The sequence below is a fragment of the Parasteatoda tepidariorum genome, chromosome 8 (assembly GCF_043381705.1).
Source record: "Parasteatoda tepidariorum isolate YZ-2023 chromosome 8, CAS_Ptep_4.0, whole genome shotgun sequence".
NCBI lineage: Eukaryota > Metazoa > Arthropoda > Arachnida > Araneae > Theridiidae > Parasteatoda > Parasteatoda tepidariorum.
Window position 1 is genome coordinate 39,699,985 of NC_092211.1, and position 14,648 is coordinate 39,714,632.

Consider the following 14,648-nt stretch of genomic DNA (forward strand, 5'->3'; position numbering starts at 1 on the left):
AAATTAAGACATTATAGTATTAATTAGTAAAACTATTTGAATTTATTTTTTCGACCGATGCGATGTAGTATGTAACTACATACAATTAAATGTTTATATCGAATAAGTGTGTTCATTAAAACTGATGAGAAAATTAAGACATTATAGTATTAATCTGTAAAACTATTTGAATTTATTTTTTCGATTGATACGATGTAGTATGTATCAACGTACAATTAAATGTATATATCAAATAATTGTGTTCATCATAACTGATGAGAAAATTAAGACATTATGGTATATATCAGTAAAACTATTTGAATTTATTTTTACGATCGATACGATGTAGTATGTATCTACGTACAATTAAATGTATATATCAAGTAATTGTGCTCATTATAAATGATGAGAAAATTAACACATTATAGTATTAATTAGTAAAACTATTTGAATTTATCTTTTTCGATCGATACGATGTAGTATGTATCTACGTACAATTAAATGTATATATCAAATAATTGTGTTCATTATAACTCATGAGAAAATTAAGACATTATGGTATTAATCAGTAAAACTATTTGAATTTGTTTTTTCGATCGATACGATGTAGTATGTATCTACGTACAATTAAATGTATCTATCAAGTAATTGTGTTCATTATAACTGATGAGAAAATTAAGACATTATAGTATTAATTAGTAAAACTGTTTGAATTAATTTTTTCGATCGATGCGATGTAGTATGTAACTACATACAATTAAATGTATATATCAAGTAATTGCGTTCATTATAACTGATGAGAAAATTAAGACATTATGGGACTAATCAGTAAAACTATTTGAATTTATTTTTTCGACCGATACGATGTAGTATGTATCTACGTACAGTTGAATATATATATCAAGTAATTGTGTTCATTATGACTGTTGAGAAAAGTGAGACATTATGGCTTGGAAGAATATTTGCCTTGATTTAAATTTTCTATTAGATATTCATCTTGCGATTGCTTTTTTTTCTTTTAAAAAATACATTTTTAATTTGCAAGGTTCCTACAAAAAGTGTTATTTGAAATCTGCCTGGAATTTCTAGCATTTTTAATCTAACTTCTGTTTCATTCTATACCTTTTGTTAAAATAAATCACTAAAATCGTTCAATCATCCTCCGCTTTACACATTTTAGTTGATCAATCATTTGATTTTAAATTCAAAAAGAAATATATGGATTACCTTCATTTATATCCACACAATGATCTCTAGCGTTAAAAGATGCCGCTGATTCGCATTGTTTTATACGGTCAAATATTACAGTAAAATGCAACTCTGCCAATAGCTGTTTATAAAAAAAGTTGCATGAAGGTTATGACTATTTATATTATTCATAGGATGAAAAAATTAAAAATAATTCACTAATTTTCTTCCTTTGAAAATTCTCTAGCATCTCTCTCTTTTCATACTAAATGTGCAAGTTGTTCACAAAGTTTGGAAACGGTCATATATCTCAAGAAAAATTGGATTGAAAAAGTGAGAACTATAGCATTTTAAATTGCTTTGAAGCTATTCAATTATACCGAACTTGATCTCCCCCCCCTAGCTTCTGGGGATGGAGTGGGGGCAACTTTGAAGACTTAAACGCGAACCTCTATTTTTAGTGCTGTTCGGTTTTGCCAGAAAAAAAGCAAATCCTATTCGACCTAAGGGTTTATGCATTTTGCAGTATAGATGGCGCTGTGACAGAAAAAATTAAAATGTGGTATAAAGTATTTAAAATGGCAAATTTCTAAACCCATCAGATTAAAAACATGAAAACAATTCTTGGCGTTTTTTTTAAAAAAATTTTTATTTTCTGAAAAAATATTTACATATGAACTGGGAATTTTTTTTGATTTGATGGATTCACGATATTACTATTTTAAACAGTTTGTACCACTGTTTAATCTTCTCAGTTACAGCGCCATCTCTGAAGCGAAATGCATGAATAGAACGAAATGCTACATTTAAAATAGGTTTTTTTTTCTGAAGAATCCGAATCTGTTCAGAACCATACTAAAAAATTGGGGATTCAAATTTAGGACTTCAAAGTTGTTCAGGTTGGGGGTGGAAGCTCGAGTTAGGCATTATTGAACAGCTTTAAAAAAAATATTGATTGCATCTGTTTCGCATTTTTCGATGCGATGTATACTTCTCCAGATATTTAATCGTTTCTAAACTTTTTCTAAACATTGGTTTGACAAAAAATAAAAAGAACCTTTAAAAACACCTCTCGATGTATGTATGATTTTTTCTTCATATTTTTACCTATTTATGTAATATGTAAGTCAAATTCACACATATTCTATACTGCACTCACCTCATATTATTCTTTTGAATAATCGTCTTCGATAAAACCGATTTTACTAAATAAACACAGTAAATATCATTTTATTAAGAAGTTCAAAGTGTGATATTTATCCTATTGTCAGCGAAACAAAGATACTCCTTATTCTTTGTTTATGTGGAAGATAATGAACACAGTGTGTCTTATTTACAAAGATAAAAGCTCTTGTTCTTCGTTGATAGTACAAATATCCATTGTTAAATGCTATCAGGGCATAGATTTAATGTATTAGTATAACTTAACTCCTTTATTGGAAGATGTCGTTCTCTCGCGTTCTTACTGGCGAATAAAAGTACTTAATTCCACAATTATTTTTCTCCCGAGGAATATTCTCAGCATTTTGCGTGGGAATACTTATTTAGCGTAGTTTCTAAATGTCATGAAATTTGTTGGGATTAAAATAAAAGTTACATTTAATTTGCCAAATAGGAGTTGCAGCTGTCCAAAAATTTTAGGGAAATGCTTTTTTGATATTCTATGTGGCAAAGTTGCTTTGTGATCCCTCCATTGTTGAAGGAATTGATATACTTGCGAATACCAGAATTGATAAAAACTTGAATAATTTTTATGTTGGATAATATTCAGCCAATTTTAATAGAAATTTAACAGCTAATGTAAGAAAATTAATTTCTCTTCTTCCAATTCTCTTAAAATGTAAGCTGTCACTCTTCAGTTAAAAAATCGTGCCATAAATTATGACGTTAAAATTTTATCTTTGTATCAGGGTTGCTTTGGTTTTTAATCAATTGATTTATCATGATTTCAATCATTTGATCTAATCATCATGATTTAAATCAGTTGACTTAAATCATTTAAATCGTTATTTAAAAGTCACTATATTTTTTATTATAGAATTTATAAAAAGTAATGTTAAAAGAATTTATGAAAATATTTATGAAAAATTTAGGATATTTTGTAATGTATTAAGGTTAATGTTTTTAAAAAATGGATTTTTTTAATTAATATTGAGGGATTTTATCCAGAGAATTAATGATAGGGTAATGCATATACATTATTTATTAAGATTTAAAATAGACTGAAAAAGACTAACGTGGATTAATATGATGCGAAATTTCTGCATTTTATATTTTCATTTATGGTGTTTAAAATAGGTAATTTTCTATTTAATTAATATTAGAAACAATGGATAATTTATATTTTTGTGTTTCCTGATCTAAATTTATTTTTTATTTGATGTTTAGCTGCGAAAAAGGATTCATCACTTTCAAATTCATGAGAGTATTGAGCTTGAATAAAAACAATTACACTTTTTTCAGACTTCAGTTAGTGACAATTGTATTATTAGTTCGATCATTCATTCATTTTAATTCAATATATAAGTACTTCAGTTAATACTGCTTTTAAATAGTTATTCGTTTTCAATATATTTTATCAAAGTTTTAATTTTAATATTTAAAAAATAGAAGAAAATTGGATTTGAATAAAAAAAATACCCGATATAAATAAAATAAAAAATCCCTCCCATTTATATTGTTAAAAATCAGGGGTACTTGTCTCGCAAATGAGACCATCCAGGTATGAATCCTGCAGAGGGCTGGCTCAAGCCAAACACAGTGTTAATTTAAAATATCTTTAATGATAGAAAGAATCCCCTTATTGATCTCCGGCTAACACCGGGAGATTTTCGTGGGTTTCCTCTCTAAAATTCGATTTAATATTACAAGGCTCTGAAGTTGAACATTGAGTGTCACAAATTCAATGGATGGCTGACCGTATAAACCTAAGAGCAGGTGGCGTTGGTGGTTAAAATTCACCGTTAGATTTCCTGGTTACTACTTTCTATTTATTTTAACACCTAAGTTTAAAAAAAACGGGCCGTTTATATAATATTATACATATTGTGTTTACAATAAAATGTATTGGTGCCTCTGTGAGGCAACTGATGAGTGATGGAGAGACTGTCTATGACTTGCTGACACTACATGATCTTCTGGACTTGCTCTAGGGTTCTAGACCAAGGGGATAAGCAACAACAACAACAACATATTTCTCCCACCCCCTTTGAATTCACTTATTTAGAACAATTTTGGTATTTCTTTTATTTTCACATATTTTTTTCCTTTTTTTTCTTCAAATTTTAGTAATGGGAAAACAGGTTCTAAAAAAAATTATAAATGAAGTTAAATCAGCAAAATATTTTTCCATAAGCGTTGACAGTACGCCCGATCTGTCTCATATTGACCAGCTAACTTTCATCATTCGATNATATATATTTATATATATATATATATGTATATATGTAATTAAACATTTTATGATATTTCGATTCCTTTGTGGTCCTTATGAAACTGACACTTAATTACATAATAGTTTTTTCTGTCTCTATTTCGTTGCTATTAATTGTTCATTGCTAATAAATGTTTACTTTCTTTTTTTTCGTTTCTTCTTGTTTTTTCATTTTGGATTCTAATCGAATTGACTTTTTCTTCCAATAAATTTTCAATTAAGATGGAAAAGCACATAATGGATAGATCTCAGTAAAGAAAGAACACTTAGAAACTTTTAAAAATTTAATCCTTAATGGAAACAATGACATACTTTTGTATTCAGTATTAGTTTATATTTTTTTTTAACAATTTCTTTAAATTCATGGCAGTTAATATAGTTATAATCTGCCTTCTGAGATAATATTGAACTAATATTTAATATCAGTTAAATTATTAGTTAATAATATTTAATATTAGTTTAATATTAGCAATAATATTTATTAGAATTTAACACAATACTTTAATAACACTGAATTGGTATTTTACAATGCACCTATATCAATAAACACCCATATGAATAAAGTTATGTGAGTTGATCAAATAGTAAATTTCAAACACCCCTTAAGTAATAAGTATTTTAAAAATTGCATAAAAATGTTATATTAAGCTCAATTTGTACTAGTGAAAAATAGGTAAATAAATTCGATAAGAAATATGATCACTATATAAAAAAAGTGAAAATTTAAATTTCAAAGTATTTTATGAAATAAAATTTATTCTCTTTAATTATGCGTGAAGAAATCACTATGGAATAAAAATTTACTTGGATTTGAAAACCATATTATTGCTGTATTTACGGCAGCATATTTTCTTACCTCTCTCTCTTTTTTGCTACCTTCGTCATAAACTCAAAATCAAACTTTGTAAGTAAAAATCTCGAAAGTTAAGTAAACTTTCCTACAGTAATGGCTATTATATTTAAAACAAAAAAATATGGAAAAAATCATCTAATAAAAATAGAAAATGCAATAAATTTCAAACAAATTGATATTTTGTGAAAAGAAACTCACTGCCTATTTTATCAATAAAACTTGTTTTTAGCAATCCTGTCTTTAACTCTGTAATTGTATTTTTCTAAGTCGCAGATCTAACCGAATGGTTCACTAAAAGTAACAGTTCTTGAACTAATTATCAAATGTTAAAGGATTAGTTAATTGTAACATCTGTTGCTGTGTCGCATGTAGTAGCAGATTATGACTTTCACCAAATACTTTCAATGTTGAACTTCAATATCTTTAACTTAAACTATAATAGGGAAAAAATTTGATGCAAGGTTTTAAATTGGTTTTGAATTAAATGAAGTACGATAATATGCCTTAACTTAGAGGCATATTAAAGTTGCGGGAAATTTGAACAATACTATTTGAACAATATTATGGTTCAGCATGCTCCGAAATTTTAAACTATATATTAATCTGTATATAATAAGTTAAAAAAAAATTATCAAAATTCCTTCATTTATGTTCGAGCTTAGAACAACACAAACAAGTGCGATTTTAAATGTAATTTTTAATTAAAATATTTTTCTTCAGGAAGTAATCTCTAAGAAAAATTTTTGGAAATTAACTTCGTTACCAGCTTAAGACTTATCCAATTCTCTTGAGTTGAAATCATCCGTATTTAAATTTTACAAAGTAAATGCCTTTCATTAGATACATTTTAATTTAGGAAATTTTAAGGGTAAAGAGATTAATATTCTATGAAAGTTTTTCTTATTGGTTTTTTAGTTTTTAGATACTTAGAAAGTCCAGTTTCTTTCTTATTTTACTTTACAATATGACGTGGTAAATTGTTTCCAATTTTTTTAAAAGAAATATTATTGTATATTTTTCAAAGTACAAATTATTATTCACTTTTTCTTCTTTAAGAACTTTTTCAATGGTATCAATTTGTTCCTTGAAAAAAAAAGACTTTTTTCAAGTTATTTCATGAAATTGAGACTGCCATTATACAAATAGAATGGATAAAAATAGAAAAAATGAACTGCACGTAAGAAATTATTAAAAAATTAATCTACCGAAAGTCTTTTATGTTTTTTTATACGTAAAGAGGCTTATTTTTTAAAAATTGAAACATTTATTTCGTTAAAAAAATGAGCCTAAAAACACATTTATAAACTACTTTTTTATATTTAACCTCTTAGAATTTCATTACTTAACTGTTTGTACCCTTAATATTATTAAAATCTATATTTGCCTAGCATCCGTTTTAAAAAAGTGATTCCTTCTTTTTCAAAAGAAAAAAAAGTAGCAACACATGCTTCGTAATTAGGAATTATTTAAAAAAAGTGTTTTTTTTTTTATGCACCATAACATAAAAATGATAGAATTGTTTATATTTGAATGAAAAATTTTCGGTCTTTTCTGAAGATAAAGTGGAAGATAACGGGAAGAATTATTTACTAGTTTTAAATAAATATGGTCCACCATTTTTTCATGTACGTATTTTTCAGATATTGATCACATATAGTGGCTGGAAATTAATGGATTAAGCAGAAAACGCGAAGTTTTAATCATAATAATGCTTATGTAATACATTGATGCAATTTTGATGAATTTATTATGTAATAAAAAGTACCACATTATAAATTGGAAATAATTGATGTAATAAAATTTGTTTTATTAGTGGAAGCTTAAAAGTGGAATGATAATTAAAATTTTATGAAGTTGTTTTAACTTAGTTAATGTTTATATCACAAGTAATGGAAAAAAACATTTTTAGATTTTCATAATATTGTCATCTTACAAAAATTCCTTTGTTAGTTTAAATAATTATTGTTATTAAACAAATACATTGTTTTTTTTTTCGGAAACGAATATGGTTCATTTTGCATAGAGGAAAATAAATTTGGGGAAAACTACTAGAATGTGGTAAAATTTGTAATATTTCTTGTTCCATCAGAATAACAAAAAGCTAGGTAATTTTTACCGAAGCGCTGAGGTGATGATTTTGGTAAAATTAACAGTAAAGTATAGTTTTATAAAACGCGATAAAATTTGGTGAATTCTATAAAATTTTGTTAATTTTATCATGATACTTTAAAGCATGGCACAAAACCCATTTCTTTGGCTAAATTTATTTTTTAGCATTGTATATTTTACCACATTAGTGTAATTTTGAAAACCAGAACCAGTAAATAATTTGAATATAAAGCTACTATTTGCACAAATAATGTATTAACCCCTTCCTTTTCGCTCCTGTAAAATGACGGGGCGAGGTTTTGCTCGCTATTTCTTGCTCCCGTGATATTGACGGACTGGAGTGTTTAGTAGTAATGTGCCAATAAGAACAAAACTAATTCATTTCTTCTGCCCAGAAAATATTTTATTTCACATTTTACGCACCATATAGCAGTACCAGGATATTTTTAATGTAACTGTAAATAGTTAGTTTATTATGAACTAAATACTAGCACTAATCAAATACGTGTATTTGGCAAAATAGACACCTTTATGACCGTTTTCTTGAAAATTAACCGATCGTTAAGGGGTTAAAAATAGAATAGTGGTACAAAAATTAGGTATTTAGGAAAGTGCTTGAAAGTTTTGGCTTACAGTATATTTAACTTTTTTTTTAACTCTCATAGTGTTTTTTCCTGTTAATCAAATATAATAATATTAAAATGTTTTAAAAATAATTTATAAAATTATTATACTTTGTATCGAAAGAAATTGAAGCAATATATGCGACTTACAAAATATATAAAATATTTCACTTTTTAAAAACTATTTAGTTATAAATGATGAAATAAGTCACTATTTCTTGGGAATTACTTTATTGTTGTGATTATTTTAAAAAGCAAAATGCCTTTTTATAAATTTTTACTGCGCAAGAACTCTTCAAAGATTTGTTTCAGAATTTACATTTTAAAATCTGTTTTACGGTTTGATATGTTTGAGAACTATTAAAATATCTATTGAAAATTAATTCAAGAAATAGCTTTTGTAGAAACTTGCTTAAGGACATAATGTTTTTACAACCGTAATTAGAAAGTTTACTACGTTGCCCATAACTTAACCTATTTCATACTTAGCAACTTAGCAAGTTCGGGTCTTTTCACTTGTGAATAGTTGAAGCTTTTAATTTACTTACAATAAAACAATTTCCACTTTTCATAGAGATCGTATTGCTCAGTCAAATTTTTTTCTGTATTGAAGCTAAACTATACATAGTTGCATAAAGATAAATGCAGGGTTAGAATAAATGATTTGTCCAGCTTCAAATAACTTTTTATATTGTAAGTACACAAGGTGCAAAGACGAGTGATGCATGGAGGAAAGACGCATACGTTCACCTAGTTTTTAATATAATACTTTGGTTCTGGTACAATGTCCAATTACAAATGTTCAATATTTGCTGCCTTGGTCACCAGGTGCTCGCCCTGATGGTAAACCACTTCCTTATACAATAACAATTTTCTATAAATGCGCATAATAGAAAAAGTGTTGTGCTTCTGCAAGTTTCTAATACAATATTTCGGTTCTCGGACAATGTCTAATTACAAGTGTTCCATGTTTGCAGCCTTGGTCTCCCAGCGCACACCCTGAAATATAAAACTGTTCCTTATACACATCTAATACCACTTTTCTATAAATGTCCGTAACAGAAATGTCTAATTACAAATTTTTAATGTTTGCTGCCTTGGTCATCCAGTACGCACCATAATGGTAAAGCACTTCCCTATATACGTTCCCTAAGAAGTTTCTATCAATGTCCGTAACAGCAACAGTTTTGGGCATCTGCGGAGTAATTGATATTGGATGTTTAAAACTTTTATGTCCCCTAAATGTCAAAAAAACAATTCAGGAACACCTTACTTCTGCTGTGATGTTATTGAACAATTAACCTCTGCTGTGATGCTATTAATTTGACTTACAGTATTATCCGCGTCTGCTGATCAAGGACAATTGAAGTCGATGAAGAATTTAAAACTTGGTTCATGTACTCATCTTTCCGTATTGTTTAAGATTTTAAGTCATTAACGTATGTATATTTGACAGAAGCGCCAGCTTTAATTTTCTTTAGATTTATTTGTTTTAAAATTTCACTTTAGGTTGCGTGGCAACCTGAGATAGTTTTTGTTGTTGTTCTTTTTTGCTGCAATTTAGAATTATATTTTTTAGAATCCGTTTTTGGTGCTAAATTATTAGTTATTAAAAGATTAAAGATTTATATTTGTTGTCATTTATCTGTAGAACTTGTAGTTCATTTGATTGATTTTATTTAAAAGGCGTCTGCATTATTTATTTTAACTTATTAGCGACATTTTGTGGCGTCCGCGACAGGACGGTTGATACGCTACTTCTGATTTAAAAAATGTTTTTAGCATCAAAAGGATTTAAAAGGGAAGATCTTATTATTGTTGCCCAAGAAATTGGCGAAGTATTACCTCAAAAAGCTATTGTAGCGGACCTGAAGACAATCATTTTGAAAAGTAAAGAATATTTATCTGATCCAGATTTTGTAACAAGTGTGTTGGTAGCTACAGTCAATGATCGACGACAAAAGGAGGAATATGAAGAAAAATTGAGACAAAGAGAATATGAAGAGAGACAAAGAGAATATGAAGAGAGACAAAGAGAATATGAAGAGAGACAAAGTATAAGAAAACATGAACTGGAGTAGGCGAGACTTCAAGCTACATCGCATAGAACCGGTGAGTCTCCGCTAAATATTATTAGTGCCAGTGCCAGAAAGCAGTTTAATTTGCCAAAATTAGAACTTAGGCAATTTAGTGGAGATTTAAAAGATTGGCTACCATTTTGGGGACAATTTGAACAAATTAATAACGATACAGATATTGCCCCTGAAAACAAATTTCAATACCTGATTCAAGCTACAACTGTTGGATCTAGAGCTAGAGAAGTTGTAGAAAGCCTTCCTCCAGCAGCTGCAAACTATACCAAAGCAGTAGATAGCCTCAAAGCCCGATTTGGCAAGGATGACCTTTTGGTCGAAGTTTATGTTAAGGAATTGTTGAAGCTCATAGTTTCCGTTCAAAAGCACGAAAAGATATCTATGACGTCCCCTTATGACAAACTAGAGTCATATCTTCGAGCTTTAGAAAAGTTAGGTGTTACGACAGAGAAATGCGCTTCAATACTATTCCCTATGGTAGAATCTTGTGTCCAAGAAGAGTTTCTAAAAGCCTGGAACCGAAGCTCTTCGCCCGTTGCCTCAGTTGACGCCAAAGAGCGATTAACAAACATCATGGCTTTTCTGAAGGCAGAAACGGAAGGTGAAGAAAGAATTAATTTGGCCATGTCAGGTTTTGGCTTGGGATCTGATGAAAAACGCCAACCCTTTAAAAAGAAAGCAAGAGATTTGCCAACAAAAAGATTTCCAACAGCGGCAAATCTATTGACTACAGATGTAAAAGATTTGAAGAAAGGGTGTGTGTTTTGTTCAGGGAAACATAAAAGTTCAGATTGCTTTTCCACTCAAAATATGACTTTAGCTGAAAGAAAGAACATAGTAAGAGAAAGTCAGTGTTGTTTTGCCTGTTTAATGCAAGGACATCCAGTTCGTAAGTGCAAAGCTTTTATGAAATGTGTCATATGCGGTAAAAGACATGTGGTATTAATGTGTGAATCTTTAGCTGCAAAAAATCGTGAACCCGATAAATCTGGGCAGAAAAGTGAAAGTTCAGAAATAAACATGTCAAACATCACGTACGGTCCGAAAGTGTTCCTTCAAACTATGAAACTAAAGCTGATATCTGATAGAAAAGAAATTGTGGTGAGAGCAGTTTTAGATTCTGGATCACAGAGAACATAGATTTTAAAACATTTGGCTGAAAAGATGGAATATGTTCCCTTGAGAAAAGAAACTCTCATACACTCTTTGTTTGGTGGTCATAAATCAGATAAATTTGAGCACACGTGTTGTAGAATTAGATTAAGGAATCCAGAGAATAACTTGACTTGTAACATGGAAGCTTCAGATCAAGCATCTATTTGTGATACTATAACACTTGTTAGCTTAGAACCCTGGTTTAAAGAGCTTGAAGAAATGAATATAAAGTTGTCAGACGTCGGAAATGAGTCATAACCAGTTCAAATTCTGCTTGGAGCTGACGTAATAGGAAAACTTATGACTGGAAAAAGAAGAGTTTTGGCCCGTGGATTAGTAGCAATAGAGACACTACTGGGATGGACTTTAACAGGGAAAGCACCTGAATATGATTTACCGTCAATCAACGCAATGTTGATTACTTACCTTTTAGTAAAAGAAATGGATATTTCTGAGCTGTGGAGATTAGATTCTTTAGGAATAAAAGATCCTTCAGAACAAAAATCTAGAGAGGAACTGCAAGAAGCCTCAATGGAACATTTCTTAAATACAGTGAAAGTTGAAGGAGATGGCCGTTTTATAGTTAGTCTGCCATGGCTTGATGGGCATTTGCCTTTGCCAGATAATTATGATTTGGCGTTAAAGAGATTGCAAATGAAAACACGCAAGTTGAAAACCGACAAATTGTATGATGCCTATGAAGAAGTGTTCAAGGACTGGGAGAAAGAGGAAATAATTGAAGAGGTTCCAAAAGAAGACATGGAAATACCTTGTCACTACTTACCTCATCGACCTGTGATAAAGGAGAGCAGCACAACTAAAATCAGGCCCGTGTTCAATGCTTCTTCTAAGATAAAAGGAGTTCCTATTTTAAATGATTGTGTAGAAAAAGGGTTAAATTTGATAGAAGTAATTCCCTCAATGATAAATAAGATCATTGAGGGAATTACTTCTATCAATGAATGAAGATATCAATTCTATTCAATGAAGATATCGATTTGGTGTAACAGCTGATATACGTAAGGCTTTTTTGCTAATAAGTCTTTATGAAAATGATAGAAATTTCTTGCGATTCTTATGGTATGGAGAAGATGGACAGCTGAAACATTTTCGTCATCGAAGAGTTGTGTTTGGCGTTTCTTGTAGTTCGTTTTTGCTAGGAGCCACTATTCAATACCATTTAAATAATAAACTAGAAGAAGCAATGGGAGGGAATGAAAAATACCCGAAGGAGATTATACAGGAACTAATATGCAGTCTTTATGTAGATAATTGCCTCACAAGCGTGAAAACTGAATTAGAGCTGAAACAATTCACAGTAGTTGCTACTAATATTATGGCTGAAAGACAATTTCATTTACGAGGGTGGGAGTCTACTAACCCATCAGAACCTAATTCTAGTGGGACCAATATTCTGGAATGAAGTGGAATAGACAAAGTGATACTCTGTTAATTAATATTCCTGATATGAAAGACATAAAACATGAAAAAATCACTAAAAGAAGCATTTTAGCTGCTTCACACAGAGTTTTTGATCCTATGGGGATAACTAGCCCAATATCGCTACGACCAAAATTATGGTTACAAAATTTGTGGAAAGCTAAAATTGGTTGTGACGATGAAGTTGACACAAAAACACGAGAAGATTTTACAAAGTGGCTAAGTCAGCTTGAATATCTAAAGCACATAGAAATCCCAAGGTGGTTACATTGTGACAAAGGTTACGAGCGCATTTCATTACATTTATTTTGTGATGCCAGTAAATTTGCGTATTTCACAGTAGTTTTCCTGAGAATAGAAGATGAAAGCAATGTTCAAGTTCACCTGATACAGAGTAAAGCAAGAATCGCACCTAGCGGGAAAAAGTAAACAACGATTGCTCGACTTGAACTTCTTGGTGCCACAATTGCAGCTCGTCCATCTATTGAAATAGTAAAACAGTTTCAGACGGACAAAGTTCATTTCTGGACAGACTCAACAACTGTATTAGCTTGGCTTAACTCTTTAAAGACCAAGTGGCCTGAAGAAGTCCGGACTACTTAACGACCGTCTGGGGTCAGTGGGGAACTCTGAAGGGTGAATGGGTAGTAGTGATTGGGAGGGGGTGAGCTGCTTGACAGTGATGCATAGGAACTCATTGACAGTCAAAAGGAAAGAGGTGTGCGAACTTCAGGCTTTATTTAGAAACATTTCCTCCTGTGGTTTTAGAGAAACACAAAATCCTCTTAATTTGTAACAGATTTGTTGAGATGGACCTTTTCATTTATTTATCAAAAATTCGGGAATGGCGGGCTTTTGGGAATTTATTTTTGAAATCCCCGCGTCCACTAAAACAAATATCTTTTTAATAAAATTGTAATGTGTTAACTGTTGACTACCAAACGCAAATTTGTTATATAATTAAAAGTGCACCATCATAAATACCGAAATTACTGAAAAAAATTTGGATAAAGCCAACGTTGTATAATGCTTTCTGTTAATCACTGATGTTTTAATGATAACTTTATCATTAGTTCATAGAAATTTTGATTCTTGAATAAAAAATAAAAAAAGATTAATATTTCTATCATTTAATAAACTTTTAATAGGTTTTTCTTTTTAAATATTTTATTTATTTCCGTTTTGTTCTCTATTATGCTGTTTGGTGTTTCTCAGTAATCAATTTTATTACAGTGTGCTTTTTATTAGTGAATTTTAGAGAATAGATAAAATAATTTAAAATACATTATATTAATAATGTATCTTTTAAACTTGAACGAGGAAAGTTGTTTTAGACTTTGTTTTACTGCAGCGAAAAAAATTTTAAATCTTAAAATTCCTATAAAAATTTCCATTTTATGCTCAATTAAGGAAAACTGAATTCAATTCTATCTAAATTTATGATTAACGTAATATAATGCATACATTAAAATGCCTTTTTATATAATTTTAAATACTATACAAATATTTAAAAAAAATAATTAATTTTTTCTTTTTTTTTTTCAATTTCGTTTTATTCTATTATATTTGCATCGTTGTGTTGTAGTAATTTCGTTCTTTTTGGTATTGATTTCCTATTACTTTCGAGTCTTAAATTTCAGTGATTTTATACTTAAAATGCTTTCAAAATAAAATGAATTATTTATTAAGGATAATAAATTATATAAAATTATTGTTTACAGGAAATTACTTTCATGTAAGGGAATTTTTTAAATGTTATCTCACTTTTATGTAAG

General features: G+C 29.6%; 3 protein-coding genes across 3 annotated transcripts; all 3 read left to right on the plus strand.

The window, feature by feature from the left end:
• Nucleotides 1-9,957: 9,957 nt before the first annotated feature.
• LOC107438312 (uncharacterized) lies at nt 9,958-11,418 on the plus strand. Its single transcript, XM_043044436.1, has 2 exons — nt 9,958-10,240; nt 10,361-11,418. Exons 1-2 carry the CDS (start codon nt 9,958-9,960, stop codon nt 11,416-11,418), a joined length of 1,341 nt encoding a protein of 446 aa, XP_042900370.1.
• Nucleotides 11,419-11,733: 315 nt separating this feature from the next.
• On the plus strand, nt 11,734-12,856 carry LOC107438146 (uncharacterized). The gene is made up of 2 exons (XM_016050352.2): nt 11,734-12,326; nt 12,424-12,856. The coding sequence occupies exons 1-2, from the start codon at nt 11,734-11,736 to the stop codon at nt 12,854-12,856; spliced, it is 1,026 nt and encodes a 341-aa protein (XP_015905838.2).
• LOC107438144 (uncharacterized) lies at nt 12,853-13,302 on the plus strand. The gene has a single exon (XM_016050351.2). The coding sequence runs from the start codon at nt 12,853-12,855 to the stop codon at nt 13,300-13,302; it is 450 nt and encodes a 149-aa protein (XP_015905837.2).
• The last annotated feature ends 1,346 nt before the right edge of the window (nt 13,303-14,648 follow it).